Consider the following 16,152-nt stretch of genomic DNA (forward strand, 5'->3'; position numbering starts at 1 on the left):
AGATTGGATGTAGAAAAAACTGACTCCATTGAATGGCTATAGGAAAATCGGCACCAGAAAAATCGCGTGTAGTGGAAACAGGCCCTTAAGGCCCATACACACAGGTTACGGCCGTCGCCGCAACCACGTGGCAAGCGCGTGTTGCGGCGACAGGTCGCCCGTGTGTATGACGCGCACGCCCCGAACCGTCGCCCATCGGAGCTGTCGCCAGGAGATTGACATGTTTAATCGCCGGCTACAGCTGTCGCCGCAACTTCGCTGGAACTGTCGCTAGTCCCGCGTGAGTACGCGGGCTAGCGACAGGAGACCTACGCGAGTGAATGGAGCATCCGGCCGGGGGATGCTCCATTCACAAACAGCTTCCGCCGCGTCTCTGCCTTTCTGGCGAGACGTGTGGACAGCTGTCGCCGGCAGGGAGCTGTCGCTCCCTGTTCGCTTGCGTGCATGCAACGGGGGACAATTGTCCCCCGTGTGTATGTAGCTTAACACTGTACGCTGAGAAGACTGATACGCTTTTAACTGATTAGTTGCTCGATAGCAGTACATTGTGAAAAAGCTTTCAGTTAAATAGTGTATGATGTGAACTGAGCCACAGGGAAATGTGGACATCAGTTGTCCATTCAGTTATAACTGACAGCAACTGATATAGGCTCTGATGCACTGAACTCGGGTAAAATTGCCCTTCACAGGCGGAGCACAGCGATTTTACCGTTACTAGCACAGATGGAGCATCGGCTGTTACCCCAGTAATGCGTGTGGCTCTAATGGGTTAACGTACAGTATGCCTTGCTTGCTATGGTATTGCACTTTACCGCGGTAATGGCTTAACAGCCGGTGCTCGCCCTGCACCAGTAATGGTAAAATTTCCGTGTACCTTGTGCATTGCACATTTACTGGAGGTTAGTGCATCAGGCCCACCACGTAAAAGAATCCATGGGCATTGTTCACACTGCACATATTTTTGGGGTTTTCCATTAGAACTGACAGCTCATGTTTGTCTGTAGGCTTGTTCATATTTAATGCATTTTTTTCCCATGGTGTTTTTATTTGGGGGGGATTAGTTTGGGTTTTTGTATTTTAACACCTGCATAGGCACAGGGTATGTAGGAAAACGTAATATCTGTGTGAATCTCCACACCGATATTCTGGCCTTTTACCACATAAAGCTATTTGTCTCTAATCTTCTCACCACCAGTTCAGTGACAGTTAGAGCTGGGGCCCACTAGCAGCTCTGATTCGGAAATCATTTGTGATTTACAAAATGTGCCGCACCGTGATTTTCAGCACAGTTCCCGGCGGGATTGTGATTTGTCCCTAGAATGCAGTTGCAGGAAGAATTCTGCAAGCAGCGTTTCTGCGATTGCTCCACGATCATGACACAGTGGCACCCCCCACCCCCCAATAGGGTTCTACTGTTGCAGTGATTTCCGCTCACCGGCAATTAGAAAGCACTGCTAAAAAGACTGTAGTGGGTCCCAGCCCTTAGTGATAGTTCATGCCCATGGGACTCTCAATCACATAGTGAAAACCCACTCGATTGCATCATAATCGCAGCGCAATGTGCGTATTTTGAATAGAGTAAATTGGCGAATGGAGCCAGTTTGCGACGCTAATTGCAACTTTCAGGGTTGCCAGTTGTATGGTTCCAGATCTGGGTGCTAATCATTTTAAGTTGATGCAAATGTTTATGCCACTTGGAATTGGACCATTTGGATCCCCAGTAAAATAAATGAAACTGAAACAGCAGCAGCCGTGTTATCATCATGCATGCACTTCTAGTCATAAAAGTAACAGCTGTTGTATAAGGCTTATAACAGGTTCACTTTAAGTCCACTTTTTTTTTTCCCCTTCTCAAATGCAGTCAGTTAAATAGAGCTCCGCTTTCTGCTGTCACTGAGCCATTGATATTTCAGCACATCTTTCCAACATTTGTGTGTGAAGTTTATACTTCCAGAACAGCTGGAGGCCAACAGGTCTGAGTTACAGGAAGGCTGTGCGCCCCTCTCTTCCTCCCCCTGCACAGTATTGTGGTTGGGGGGGCTGTCTTTTGTAACAGAAGGAAGTGAGTCTTTCTGCAGCCTGTGGGCTAGATCCCAGGAAGTGTATCCTGTTGAAACTCCCACCCTCATCCCTCGCTGCTCTTCTGTCCTCCTCCACACGTTTGGCACCGCTTAGTGATTTAATTTTCTTTTGATTTTTATACAGTATATATTGAGTCATCCAGTTAACCCTTCCCCCGCTGCTGCTGCGGAGAGGTATACGGGCCAATGGCTGCAGCCTCGCTCCCCCCTTGCAGAGAACAGTTAATGTTTCGGTTTAAATAGAAATTTCGCCATGGATATGAAGTGAAGTCACCCGTATCGGGCCGCCTGTTGCAGCCGCTGGAGGTGGTTTTACAATGCAGGGCCAGCAACGGCTCATTACGGAGCTTAAGTGTGTGTGTAATGGTAAAATTCACCATGTGTTATGATTGCATACCAAATGAGAACATAGCAAAATGTTCCACTTATCTCTGATGTTAACCTCATTTTCCTTGAATCATCCACAGTGCTGACATGAATCCTTAATGTTGTGTACACAGCATTGCATATTATAGGACGTGCACACGTACGCAGCCTCTCTCAGTGGATTAACTCTGCTCGCCGGTAGCTCCTTCAGTTTCCTAGTCCTTGCCAAGGCTTATTGTCTTACAATTACGCCCACCCAGTTCAGTGTCCGGTGAGAGTGAGGAGTGGAGGAACCTGGCGCTTCCTGTACCTCGGAGTCTCACTTCCAAACTACAGCCTCTGGCTATACGTCCTATGCGGCAACACTTCTGCTTCATAAACTTTAAAAAGGAACCTGAGGTGAAAGGGATATGGAGGATAATGTTTATTTTCTTAAAAGCAATACCAGTTGCCTGGCTGTCCTGCTGATTCTCCGCCTTTAATACTTTTAGTCAAAACCCTGAACAAGCATGCAGAGCAGAGGTTTGACAGAATCCTGACAAGACTAGTCGCTTGCTTGTTGCATGTTGATGATTCAAACACTATTGTTGTCAGAAAGATCAGCATGGCTTCCAGGCAACTGGTATTGCTTACAAGGAAATAAATATGGAAGCCTTTATATAGATCTCTTGCTTCAGGTTCCCTTTAAGCACTGAAGCTCAACCATACTCTGTCTACACAAAACAGTAGAATAAGAATATAAATAATTTGTTCCAAAACGTACTCCTCTTTAGATTGTAAGCTTGCAAGGGCGGGACTCCCTTACCATTTTGTGCCCTGGAATTATACATTTTATTCATGTCACTGTAATAATCACCAATTCTGCCAACTCTGTATTTTGTATATTGGCATACACCATTGTCTGTATCACTGTGTACCCCATGCTTGTTTGTTATTCTAAAGCTCAATCTTCTGTAGCGCTGTACAAAATAATAAACATTGTATAATACAGGCACTGGTACATAATAGAGGTGAAAGGGCTTCATTTTAGTCACAGCGACCAAAGCCTCTTACACACATCCGACTATATACTTTTGAAACAATCATTCCAGAAGGTATTGGCCAACTATCATTGGTAAAAATGTACAAAACGATCATTAAATGAGCCAAGTCGTTCAAAAAAGCCTGATCCAACCTGCTGTCTTTTTTTTTTTTTTTTTTATCGATTATCGTTTAAGTGTGTGTGTGTGTGTGTGTTGTTTGGAGATTGTTAAGGAAACAATCATTCACAACCCACAGCGCATGCGTAAAAACCACTTTTAAATAAAACATTTTTTTCTACATTGTTAGCTTTTCTACCACTGCATCATTGGCCGCTTTTAGGACTCTATCACAGTGGGGCGTTGCGTTTGATGCGACGTTAAGGTCGCACAACGTGCCCCTAATGCAATGCATGTTAGTTTTGAAGTTGGGCATTATATTGAACTGCGTTATGCGTCTCTTGATGCACCGTTTTCGTCGCATACTGATAGAAAACGGCTCATGCGTCACAACAAACATTACTGAGCATGTGTAAACAGTCCAACGTAGCTAATAACGCATATAACGCACAGCATGCAGCACTCTAAATGTTGCTACACGTTACACACAACGCAACGTGAGCACTGTGAATGTGGGACATAATTTGTGTTGCTGTGCTTTAGTCTGTGTTATTCCTTTTTATAATGTGCGACTTTAACGTTGCACTGTGAAAGCAGCCTCAAAGTTGTTACTTTGCTTTATGGGCTGATCACTATTTTAACTATCGTTGCTCGCTTATTACGAATGATCATTGCCGTATGTGTGTACGCACATTAATACATGGGGCCATATGCAATTAATTTTTTTCTCCTGTTTTCTCCTTGGAGATATTTCTTCATCTTCTATTTAAATAACTTTTCAGCTCTCTGCAATTGAAAAAGTACTAAAAAGTAGGTGAAAAAGTACAATAAAAATTATTATACAATAAAAATTGTTTTCTTGCTTCTTGGCAGTTTAACCATTTCAGCCCGCGGGTTGTTTTCACCTTATGGACCAGAGGATTTTTTACATTTCAGCGCTCCTCCCATTCATTTCCCAATAACTTTATCACTACTTATCACAACAAAATGATCTATACCTTGTTTTTCCCGCCACCAATTAGGCTTTCTTTGGGTGGTACATTATGCTAAGAATTATTTTATTCTAAATGCATTTTAACGGGAATAAAAAAAAAAATGGAAAACATTCATTATTTCCCAGTTTTCGGCCATTATAGTTTTAAAATTAAACATTCTTCTGTGGATAAAAGCCACACATTTTAATTTGCCCATTTGTCCCGGTTATTGCAACATTTAAATTATATCCCTAGTACAATGTATGGTGACAATATTTTATTTTGAAATGAAGTTGCATTTTTTTCAGTTTTACACCAATCCCTATTTACAAGCCCATAATTAAAAAATGATATACCCTCTTGTCATACATATTAAAAAAAAAATCAGTCCCTAATGCCTGTAGGTGTAACTATTTGGCCACAAGATGTCCTCACACAGGACCAATAAGTATGCTACATAGGATGCAATGTGTTACTATGTAACTAAGGAAGTGACACAGGCATCCATTGATGCCTGTGATCACGGTGGCCTGGAGGGGAGATGAATGAATAGGAACTTTGTTCCCATTCATTAATCTAACGATCGGCGAGTGGGAGGCAGCTCGGCGGTTGTATTTAAGAATAATCACTTTTTTTTTCTTCTTTTTTTTAATCAAAAACCGTGATAATTCTCGGCGGACAAGAACTGATTGGCTCAAGGGACTTTTGTCCCCTGCAACCAATCTCCCCAATCTCACCGCAATCATGGGTTTCTGCCCGCACCATCACGCACACAGCCCCCCAAACTGCAGGGACGTGACTAGCGCGTCCCTGCAGCTGTAGCAGCTGCCGCTGCAGATGTGAGGCTCACGTCCCAGCGGCAAAAATGGTTAAAAGGCATTTTATTGAGAAGTTTAAAAATATGACCTAGGAGAAAACTCAGGTGAAAAAGTGAATTGCATATGGGCCATTGGGCCATACACAATTCACTTTTTCTCCTAAGTTTTCTCCCAAGTCTCTTTTTCACACCTTATCAATAAAATGCGTTTAAAGCCACCAACAAGCAAGAAAATACGCCTGCGTTGCTGTGTCATCGCTCCCGCTGATGTCACCAGGACCGTACTGCGCAGGCACAGACCATTCTAGGCCTGCACAGTATGCTCCTGGCGCCATCAGCGGGAGTGAGAACATGGCAATGCAGGCGCAGTGGTTTTCAGACTTTAAAGTCTTAAATTCCAGAAGTGAACTGGAGGCGGGGCCGGAGCATCGGTGAGTGGCTGCGCGGGCACAGGATGTCTGCGGGGGACCATTAGAAGCCCCGGGTAAGTTCAACTCATTTTCCCCCGACCTCCTACAGTATTCCTTTAAGCCTGGCTAGACTGTTCTTGGTTGAGGCAGCCTCTGCTGCAAATCTATCGTTAGTACATGTATCCCCCATGGTCGCTTAAAGATCCGACTGGATCAATCAAACAATACCCAGTGCCCGTAAGTCCTGCTCATCTTTCTGGCTGAAGTATTATCTGAATCACACACCTGAAACAAGTATGCAGCTAATAAAGTCAGGTCGGGACAAATTCCAGAAGTCAGGCAGCCTGGACTTCAGAGGGTTTCTATAATTGTCAGTGGAGCTGGCTCCCTGAATCCTGTATTTATTTACCTCTAACTTGGCCAAAGGCTCGTACACACGCCCAAACTATCTGCTCAACTATCATCTAAACTTGGTCTGTTGGAAGATAGTTGGATGTGTGTACGGCTGGCAAATAACAAGACAACCAACTAATAACAGGTGGTTTACTAGTTCCAACCGTTGATGTATACAAGTCTTTTGAACAACTTTGTTGTTTATGAATGCGGACATGTGCAGTTTGTCGTTTAGCTTGCGCCCATAGTATTTAAGTGAGTTGGTTGTTTAGTTGTACGGTTGGTTGTGCATTATGTTTGACTTGTGTATAAGCCTTAACTGAAGCTGCGTAGCCCAGACAAAGCAGTGGTAATGTATTTTCTATTAATGAGCTCTAATTTGCCGCTCCAGCTGTAACTCTTCCACCTTCTTCCCATTTTGTATCAGCTGCCTTTCACCTTTTAGATTTGCTAGTTGTTTAGACCTCTTATTTTCTAATGGATTATTAGGAACTCATGTTTAAGTTAGATTTAGATAGCTAGATAGTGCCCCAATACAGCAAGCAAACGGACTCTCCCTGATTCGGGTAGCTATGGATCTTGCCCCCACTTTTTCTTGTTTCAGCAGCAATCTGAGAATTCGCTGTGCTGCTGCCCCCATTAGCTTTGTGCTACAGTATGCACTACCAAGCTGTCACATTTTATTCCCTGGCTCGGGCAATCTGTAGAAGGTATATGGCTCAGCTATGTTGGGGTTCACTAGAGTACGGGCAGATTTGCTGAAAGTGTTTAAACCTCTTAAGCTGAGTACCCACTAGCAGATTACGGCCAGATGGATTGGGGATCTTCCCCGACGAACGATCGTTCCCCGATCTATCTGGCCAAATCTTCATGCGTCTTTTGCACCGGCGGGAACAAACTATCATGTAAACAATCAATTACACGATTGCGGTGAAATCCACGCATGTCATGATCGGAACGATCCTCAACTACTTAATCGGACATTTCGGTCATTTAGAAATGAACAATCACCACAGGTGGTGTGTGTCGTTAAGCATTGTTTAATACATTTTTGTTAAACAATGGTTACACGATATTGTGAAAAAATTGCTTGCAAAATCACTCGCGAAAAATAGCTCAGTGAGTATGGCCTTAAGAAACACTGACCCGATTGTATGACAGGCACCAGAGCAGCTACAGAGAGACATCTGTCCATCTTATGCATGGAACATTTTTTATTTCTACAAAGCCTTGTTGTTGGAAATGTCTCTTATTATTGTTGTTGTTCTGCAGACTCCCACGCAGACAAGGCGGACCAGACAAGGGAATGATTCCACGGTGGTTATGCTTTGTGGCCCTGCTGCTGAGAATAGAGGTCAGAGGGTGGAATCAGCTGCCACGGAAGACTGTCCGCTACTCAGGTGAGACTTCTACCAGCTCTAACCGCCTCCCCTTCCTTCCCAAAATTTCCTAACAGTGCAGCCTAATGAATTAGACAGCTGCAAGCAATGTTGCTGCACAGCCTCTGCCTTTGTGCTGCTGCTGAGCCTGACTGCTGTCACCTGTTTGTGTGCCTTAGGATCTACAGGGAGGTGATGTCATGCTGTAATTATACTGCCTCTGTCCCCTTGTGGCTTGTAAGCCAGTGACGAATGGCATGACCCATGGTAGAGATGGCTGAGAGCAATCTTTAGGGAGGCCCCCTGTGCATGTGTTTCTATAGTACTGTATGTTATTCTTAGTAATGCTCACTTGCTGGCCTATTTTAGGTGTCTCTGAAATTCGCCAGTCTTGGCACATTGGCATCTCCCACTACCTGACCTTAACGCTGGATGAGAGCCGCGGGGCGTTGTACGTGGGGGCACGGGAGTTCATATTCGCGCTGGATCTAACGAACATAGGAAAGGAGCTACAGCCTCCGGTAAGTAGTCTCCGTATTAAATCAGTCATTTGTTTTGGGGTTTGTTTGTTTTTTTGTTTGTTTTTTCTTATGCATAAATGGAACACGAGAAATTTTATTTTTTTTTTCCCCCTGGCAGATTGTGTGGGAAGCCCCCAGTGACAGGAAGTCAGAGTGCGTGAATAAAGGAAAGAGCAATCTGGTAAGTTGATTTGTGCTGCTGTGTGGCTAGAAGGTTGACTGATGCGTACAAAAGCTTATTGCCTGCAAACTGCTGATCGTATTTCAGGAAATTTGACCTACATCCTCCTGAGTATTGCAAAGGCTGAGCTATGACCAACAAAGTGTGTGCGTGTGTGTGTGTGGAAGAGTCACACCCCCCCCCCCCCCCCCTTTTTGATTTCACCTTCAAAATACAGAATGCTGCATTTATTTTATTACCCAATCATGTGGTAACCGTGCAGATTCTGACTAGGAACTCTGTTAACAAACACTGGTGGAGGCGCCTTTGACAATATAAGCTGATTGCAATACCGTTAATGAGAAGTGTAACGTCTTACCTTCTTAGAAGATCAAACCATAAGTAAAGGAAAAAGTACGTTTATTGATGCACATAAGAAAACGCGTTTCACGGGTCTCTGCCCACTTCCTCAGGTCAATTACAAGTGCCTGCGATTATTCAGTCACGAATATGGACACCTAAGATACGGAACTCTGTTAGGCTTTGCCCACACTAGGCCTACTGCCTGTTTCTCACAGAGGATGACAGCGGCCTAGTGGACATGCAGAATTAACCCATGCTTTCCTATGAACCTGTTCACACATGTCGGTCTGTTGTGATTCTGCTTACGCAAAAACCCAACTCTGGAGTGCCTGGTGGCTATTTGCTGCCAGCCCCACATTATCTCTGTGTTCACTGATGTCTGCAGCATGATCTGCACCCCAAAAATGGCAGCTTACAAGTTGGACAGTTTATTATGTACGCTTCACCTGTCACGGCTATGAATTGGTAATATTTTTTTTGTTCTAACTCCAGTTTATTATTCATTATTCCAGACCGAGTGCTTCAATTATATCCGCATTTTGCAAGAATACAATGAAACTCACCTCCTGACATGTGGGACATACGCCTTTCAGCCCAAATGTGCTTATATTGTGAGTACCATGTTCTCCCATGATGGCAGCTCCTCTGTACTGTAGTCATTATATTGTGAATACCATGTTCTCTCATGATGGCAGCTCCTCTGTACTGTAGTCATTATATTGTGAATACCATGTTCTCTCATGATGGCAGCTCCTCTGTACTGTAGTCATTATATTGTGAGTACCATGTTCTCTCATGATGGCAGCTCCTCTGTACTGTAGTCATTATATTGTGAGTACCATGTTCTCTGATAAAGGAAGCTCCTCTGTGATGTAGTCTGAGGTACAGCTGAAGACCAGCCTGTCATTTGTTTATCCAGCTGCCACACACAGCCAACTGCAAGATAGACACAGTGATGCTTGTTCAATGTTAGACATGGCCGCACCTCCTGCCCTGCCACTCACTAATTGTCCTGACTGAAAAGTCCCCACTTCACCCTGTGGCACGCCTATTTTCCTCTATAGTACATCTGAGAACATTGATAGCCATTACTGCTGTCTGGATATCTCTTTTAAGTGTTACAAAATCCCATTTCAGAGCTGGTGTAATGGCCTGACGTTCCTGGAAAAACCCTTTGGCGGATGTGATTGTTAACCTCAACTCCTAGGGCTTCCTGCCAATTTTGCCTGTAGCAGTGCATTCATTTTTTACAGTTAGAGAAGACTTTTGTACTTTCCACATAGTGTTGACTTTCATTATATTCTTTTGCAGGACCTGGCAACATTCACTCTAGATGGCGCTAACTTAGAAGATGGGAAGGGAAGATGTCCATATGATCCATCGACAGGCCACACAGGACTTGTTGTGGGTCAGTTCATAGCTACTTTGTACAGATCTTCTCTCTCCCACCCCAATTTGTGGCTAGGGCTAGACCTGGTTTCAGAAGATTCATGTTCAAGAAAAGAGAAGAGTTCAGTTAGAGCTACCTGTTAGGTTCAGGATAGAGGTGGTCGTTGCAAGGGGATAATTGTTGGTAGGGATAGGAAAGATTAAATCTTTGGGGTGAGGTTAGGCATTGGAAGGAGTTCTAGTGATGAGGGGATTGATTAGTGTCAACTGATCAATGAGTCTTGTGAAAATAACAACCGCTTTAGACTAAAGCTCAACACACACCATACAATCTTGGTTGTACAGATTTACCAAATATATGTAGTATAAGGGCCAACAGGTTGAAAATACCTTGAATGATTGATTGGATAAGCTCTTATACTACATGAAAGTGGTAAGATTGAACAACCAAGATTGTATGGTGTGTGTTGAGCCTAACGGGAATACTGGATAAGAATCAAGTTGACAAAAGAGAATCATTTACCCTTTAGCTGCTAAAGCTACTGAGTTAAAGAGTACTTCCAGTGTAAAGGACTGAGCCTGTCATGTGAGGTCTTAATTTTGCAGGATTGGGGTGTGAAGCTCCGCCCCTCCAGCTGTAAGACAGGCGCAACCATTTTTCCAAAGCTCTGTGGCCACCCCCACCTGCTTTGCTGTGGCCCAACCCCATCTTTGCAGCCTCCAGTTACGTCACACCTGCCTAGCTGAGGGTGGGCCATGGCAAAACAGGTGGGGGTAACCCTGATCCTGGCAGCATTAAGACAGTCTTATGTCTGACACCACTAGTTGTAGTGCCATATATATGCAGGGTACATAGTGGCAGTGCGGATAACAATGCTGAGCAGTAACGGATGACAAGTAATTATCGGATTGCTGGAAGAGGACTTCTAGCCACCGCTGTTATTTACAACATGCTTGGCTCTTGGCGGTATTGTTAGAATGTTAATCAGTCAACTGAAGAGGAATGGGAATCAAGGTGAGCATTAGAAAGATTGGATTCTCCAGTGCGGTGGCTTAGTGTGCCTGGCAGCACTGATGACGTGGGTTTACGTCCCTCTGTGTGTTTTTTGCTTCCATGGAGAAACTCTGTATTGTTAAAGTGTCTGTTAACCTCTGAGCAGAGTGATCCTGAAGTGTGCTGGTATGATCTAATCCTGCTGGACTGTTCACCAATTGTGGAATTCACACAGTTGCATCCATCATTCATGTATTTCAGAGGGAGCTCTGTATTCCGCAACCTTGTTAAACTTCCTGGGCACGGAGCCAGTCATACAGCGCAGTGCGGGGCCGCACAACACAATGAAGACAGAATATCTGGCAACATGGCTGAATGGTGAGCCCCGACTTGTTCTGTCAGTATGGTGTCCTCCGGTGCACATAAAGCCCAAGTCCAGCTACAAACACATATGTTCATTTCACAATTTAATTTTTTGCCTCTACGGTTCCAAATAATGGTCTAGTCATCAGTTATCAAGCTTTCCACAATGTCTCTACTTTATTTCTGACACCATTTATATCATTGGTGACAGACTGTTCTATACCAACAAATCATTAAATAGTATACCAGGATCTGAATCTCGGAAGAACAGTGGATGGGTCCTAATGAGCCAGAGCTCAGCCACATCATTCGGAGACCAGTGCTGTGACTGATGCCACATTTGCAGCCTGAAGCTAATGGGAACCAAATGGAGAATGAGGTTATCCCTGGAGCTTTCAGGGGTCTGAGTGAGTGAGTATATGGGGATTGTGTGAAGGATTGGGGGTCACCTTTAACACCCTCCTTTTTTTTGGGTGTGATTCTCACGTCCTAATTTTGTCCCTAAAAATTCGGGGGCATGAGAGAGCTGCACTTAATCCCGATGCTGCGTGCCCACCGTTGTTGCCGCACGTACACCAGTGTAAAGTGAATGATTGCTCTATAGTAGGGATCATTCATTGAAAGTAAATTTTAACTTTTACCTTTATTTTGTGTCCCATTAAATAATAAATGGCGCCCCCCCCCGCTAACTTTTAACCCCTACGCTGTTGCCTACCAATGTATCTGTACAGCATTGGGGTCTGCAAACGATGCGCCATATCAATCGCATTCAGTTGCTTCAGACTGGTGACAATGGTATGCTACATGCCCCACTAGAGATGGAAGTATAGCATGTGGACAAGCCAAATAATGGATCTGGAGGTATTTTACAACTGTGGCACTTGTCATGTGAAAATTAGGAAGAGTGAAACATGAAAAGATGTATAATTTTTGTGTGAACGCCTAAATTTCACCAATTAATTGTCTGTAGTATTAAACAATTCAAGGAAACAAAATTATCCTAAAAAATCTAGATTGTCCTGAAAAAAATCAATATATGCATTACTTTGGTGGCATAGGTAATACTTGCTGTATCAGTAGTGACAAATGGTCAGGAATCTTATGGGGTACAAATCCCAGAATAGGAAGTGGCTAAATTAGTTAGGATGCTGGAGGTTGATGGCTTGTAAAACTGGAGATGAGCCTTAATTAAGAACTGTGATCTGATCAATATAGGTATGTTGATCAGTAGAGGCATGTGGCTGCTTTTATTACACATGACATCTGTCACAATGGACTCGGATCCTGTCAAGGTATATTAAGATGTTTTTCTTTGCTGGACTTGGGCTTTACACTTCATCCTGTTTTCTGCCTTGTTGTGCATGTCCCCATATTGCCCTTCCATTCTCCTATGCATTGCACGGCATTCATCTACTGGTGATGTGAATGTATGTTGCTAATTTTCTGTCTTCTTTGTTTCCAGAGCCAAACTTTGTGAGCTCCTCTCACATCCCGGAAAGTATGGACAATGAGATGGGGGATGATGATAAGATCTATTTCTTCTTCACTGAGCGAGCCCTGGAATATGACTGCTACAGCGAGCAAGTGGTCTCCCGGGTGGCCCGTGTCTGCAAGGTGAGGGGATCCAAGTAATCCTTCCTGTGGAGGTGGGAGAGGATGGGAAGCCCATGCAGTGGGGAAATATACTCACCACAGAGATTATCAAGAGGTTGCTATTTGTTTTGCGCAGCGGTAGTTACACTGTGTGTAGGTGAGTAATGTGCAGACTCCAAAGGCTTGAAATGGGTGCCAATGGAATGTCTGTACTGTGCTCTAGAGAAGCACTCCATATGCTCTTGTCACCCAAGAATAGCCTTATTCTTGCACTCTGATAGCGGTGTGCAGTGTGGCCACCTAGAGGTACCTCCATGCACTCCTAGTATTTTATGTAGGAATATGCATGTGATCTGATGTGTGATCCTGGCTCTGATGCTTCTATGTTGACCCATCATTGGGATGGGTGTTCCTAGTGTGCAGGAGACAGGATCCAGAGGGGGTGGGGCCTTCCAGCATGTACACAGAAAGCAGCCCGATTCCTCACTGAGTGATCTGGAAGGATGAATAGTCTTGGCCAAGCCCATTGTTCTCCTTCCTTAGGGAGGGTCAATGAGATGCAAACAATTTTGAGTTGATGCAACATTATGAAAATGTATGCAGCTTGAAAATGGACCAATTTTACCACAGCAGGATTTCTTTGGTTTATTTTCAAGCTGCATACATTTGCATAATCATGCATCAACTCTAAATTATTTGCATTTCCTTGACCATCCCTACGCCTTACCTACATACAGAGGCTGGATAGTGTAATGGTTAAGGGCTCTGCCTCTGACACAAGCGGCCTGATTCCGGTTAGAATCTTGGCTCTGTCTGTTCAGTAACCCAACCTATTCAGTAGGAGACCTTGGGCAAGACTCCCTAACGCTGCTACTGCCTATAGAGCGCGTCCTAGTGGAGCTTTGAGTCCGACAGGAGAAAAGCACGATATAAATGTTCTGGGTCTGTGTCTTACCTAACCGCTTGTGATTTTAAACGCTCTTGCTAATGTTCTCCTATGTGAGTATTCACACTGGAGCGATGTGATTTGTTAAAATCACCCTGGCATCTCTGGCATTTAACCTCTTGAGGACTGCAGGGCTAAACCCCCCCTAGTGACCAGGTTATGTTTGGTAAAATTGGCCACTGCAGCTTTAAGGCCAAGCTGCAGGGCTGCACAACACAGCACAGAAGTGATTTCCCCCCCACCCCCACCCCCTTTTCTCCCCACCAACAGAACTCTCTGTTGGTTGGGTCTGATCGCTCCCCCATGTTTATTTTTTTAATAATAAATATTGTTCCTGCTTTAAAAAAAAAAAAAAAAAAACTGTCTTTAAAACCCTTCCCTCTCTCCCTCCCTCCCTCCCTCCCCACAGCCATCCAATTACGGCGATCGGCTGTCATAGGCTTCTGCCTATGAGAGCCAATCGCTTTCTTGTCCCCCAGGGGGACAGCCGTGTCACATGGCTGTCCCCAGTGCAGCGCTGCTGCTGATCGCAGTGCTGCACAGTGTAAATAGACAGCTCACGCCGTCTAACAGTCTCCCGTGTGGCAATAGCCGCTCGGAGACTGAAGAGGGAGCGGAGCTCCGCCCTCCAAGCACGAGATGCGCGCGCAGCGTGCGCGCGATCTCATGCAAATTACAGCCCCAGGACTTTACGCGGTCGGAAACAGGTGAAAAAGTGTTTAGATTTTATTCTTCACTGTACTTCTCTGTAAACCATTCCCATTCTGTGTCCTTTTTCTCGGCCACTTAGAAAATGGCAGTTATTCAGTGACTGCGAGCTATAGGCCCATGTCTTCTCTTTCACCCAGTCCTTATAAATCATCCCCAAGTTTAATATATACTAAAATAACAATTTGTCATCACTGCCTTAACCTCCCTGGCGGTAAGCCCGAGCTGAGCTCGGGCTATGCCGCGCAGGGGGAGATCTCAGCCCCCGGTGGGGCGATTTTTATGCTGTAAATTGCTGTGCGCGCAGCCAGCACTTTGCTAGCCGCGCGCACAGCTTGATCGCCGCCGCTCTGCGGCGATCGGCCGCACGCAGCGGCGAAAGAGGCCCCCCCCCCCCCGCCAGAGCCCTGCGCTGCCCGGACCAATGAGTTCCGGGCAGCGCTATGGGCTGGATCGGAGGTGTCTGACGTCAGGACGTCGGCTGACGTCCATGACGTCATCCCGATCGTCGCCATGGCGACAGGAGAAGCCAAACAGGGGAACGCGTTATATACACGTTCCCCTGTTTGCTATAGATGCCGGCGACGATCGCACTAGAGGGACACATGCGCCCTCTAGTGGTGTTTCATGTAGCTACCACTCTGGTAGCTTTACATGAAACAAAAAAAAATTAAAAAAAAAGGATTTTTGCCAATTTGGCAAAAAAAATTAACCGCCAAGGAGGTTAATACACTTGCAGAGCTTCCTACACATAAACACAGATTTCTCAGCCGACAAGCTCTAATCAGAGTTTTGATTGAGACTTCCTGCTTTTCCTCTTTTTTTTCCCACATGAGCTGTGGGTAACACAGTATTTTGCCTCTGTTGCAGGGGGACCTAGGAGGGGCTCGCACTCTGCAGAGGAAGTGGACCAGTTTCCTGAAGGCCCGGCTGGTGTGCTCCATTCCAGAGCTAAAACTTCATTTTAACCGGCTGCAGGCTGTGTACACGCTGCGCGCTGATCATTGGAGGTCTACACAGTTCTATGCTGTCTTCCAAGCACTCTGGTGAGATACACTACTGCAAAACTGGAACTTGTAGGGTTAAAAAAAAGTTACATACTTGCGTCAGTAGGGGGAAGCCTTTGGATGCTGTAAAGGTGTTCCTCATGTCCAAGAGCCCGTCGTCCCCCTACATGTACGAGTGCAGCTGCATTGCACACACTAAGTACTGCCTTCACCTGAACAGTAGCACGGAGCCGCTTGTGCAAGGACAAAAAGCTGTGCATGTGCAGTTTCATGCTACTGCACAGAGACGGGCCGTACTCTGTGCCTGCACAGTGCACCCGCACTCGTTCATGGAGGGGAGTGTGGCCGCGACCAGGAGGGGCGTAGGAAGCTCCGACTGAGGTTTTTTTTTTTTTTTTTTTTTTTTTTTTTTTTTAGAGACTACAGGTACCCTGTAAGGTTCAGCAAGCATTGTATAGACCAGTGATGGTCGGATCGCACCGCACCACTCCACACACCCTGCACACAGTGGAAACTGTTCCACTGGCGTGCATGTGTTTCAGCACACCT

The 16,152-nt window shown here is 45.1% G+C and overlaps 1 protein-coding gene across 1 annotated transcript in view; it reads left to right on the top strand.

The window, feature by feature from the left end:
* The window catches only part of LOC137562991 (semaphorin-4C-like), a 57,662-nt gene that overhangs the window by 27,233 nt on the left and 14,277 nt on the right, over nucleotides 1-16,152 (top strand). Inside the window, exons 2-9 of the mRNA XM_068274879.1 lie at nucleotides 7,453-7,580; nucleotides 7,929-8,080; nucleotides 8,199-8,261; nucleotides 9,116-9,214; nucleotides 9,915-10,011; nucleotides 11,248-11,364; nucleotides 12,812-12,963; nucleotides 15,467-15,642. Coding sequence (XP_068130980.1) covers nucleotides 7,487-7,580; nucleotides 7,929-8,080; nucleotides 8,199-8,261; nucleotides 9,116-9,214; nucleotides 9,915-10,011; nucleotides 11,248-11,364; nucleotides 12,812-12,963; nucleotides 15,467-15,642 — 950 coding nt within the window. The 5' untranslated portion in view covers nucleotides 7,453-7,486. The remainder of the gene's footprint in view (nucleotides 1-7,452; nucleotides 7,581-7,928; nucleotides 8,081-8,198; nucleotides 8,262-9,115; nucleotides 9,215-9,914; nucleotides 10,012-11,247; nucleotides 11,365-12,811; nucleotides 12,964-15,466; nucleotides 15,643-16,152) is intronic.

Source organism: Hyperolius riggenbachi, chromosome 3 (genome assembly GCF_040937935.1).
Source record: "Hyperolius riggenbachi isolate aHypRig1 chromosome 3, aHypRig1.pri, whole genome shotgun sequence".
Taxonomy (NCBI): Eukaryota; Metazoa; Chordata; class Amphibia; order Anura; family Hyperoliidae; genus Hyperolius; species Hyperolius riggenbachi.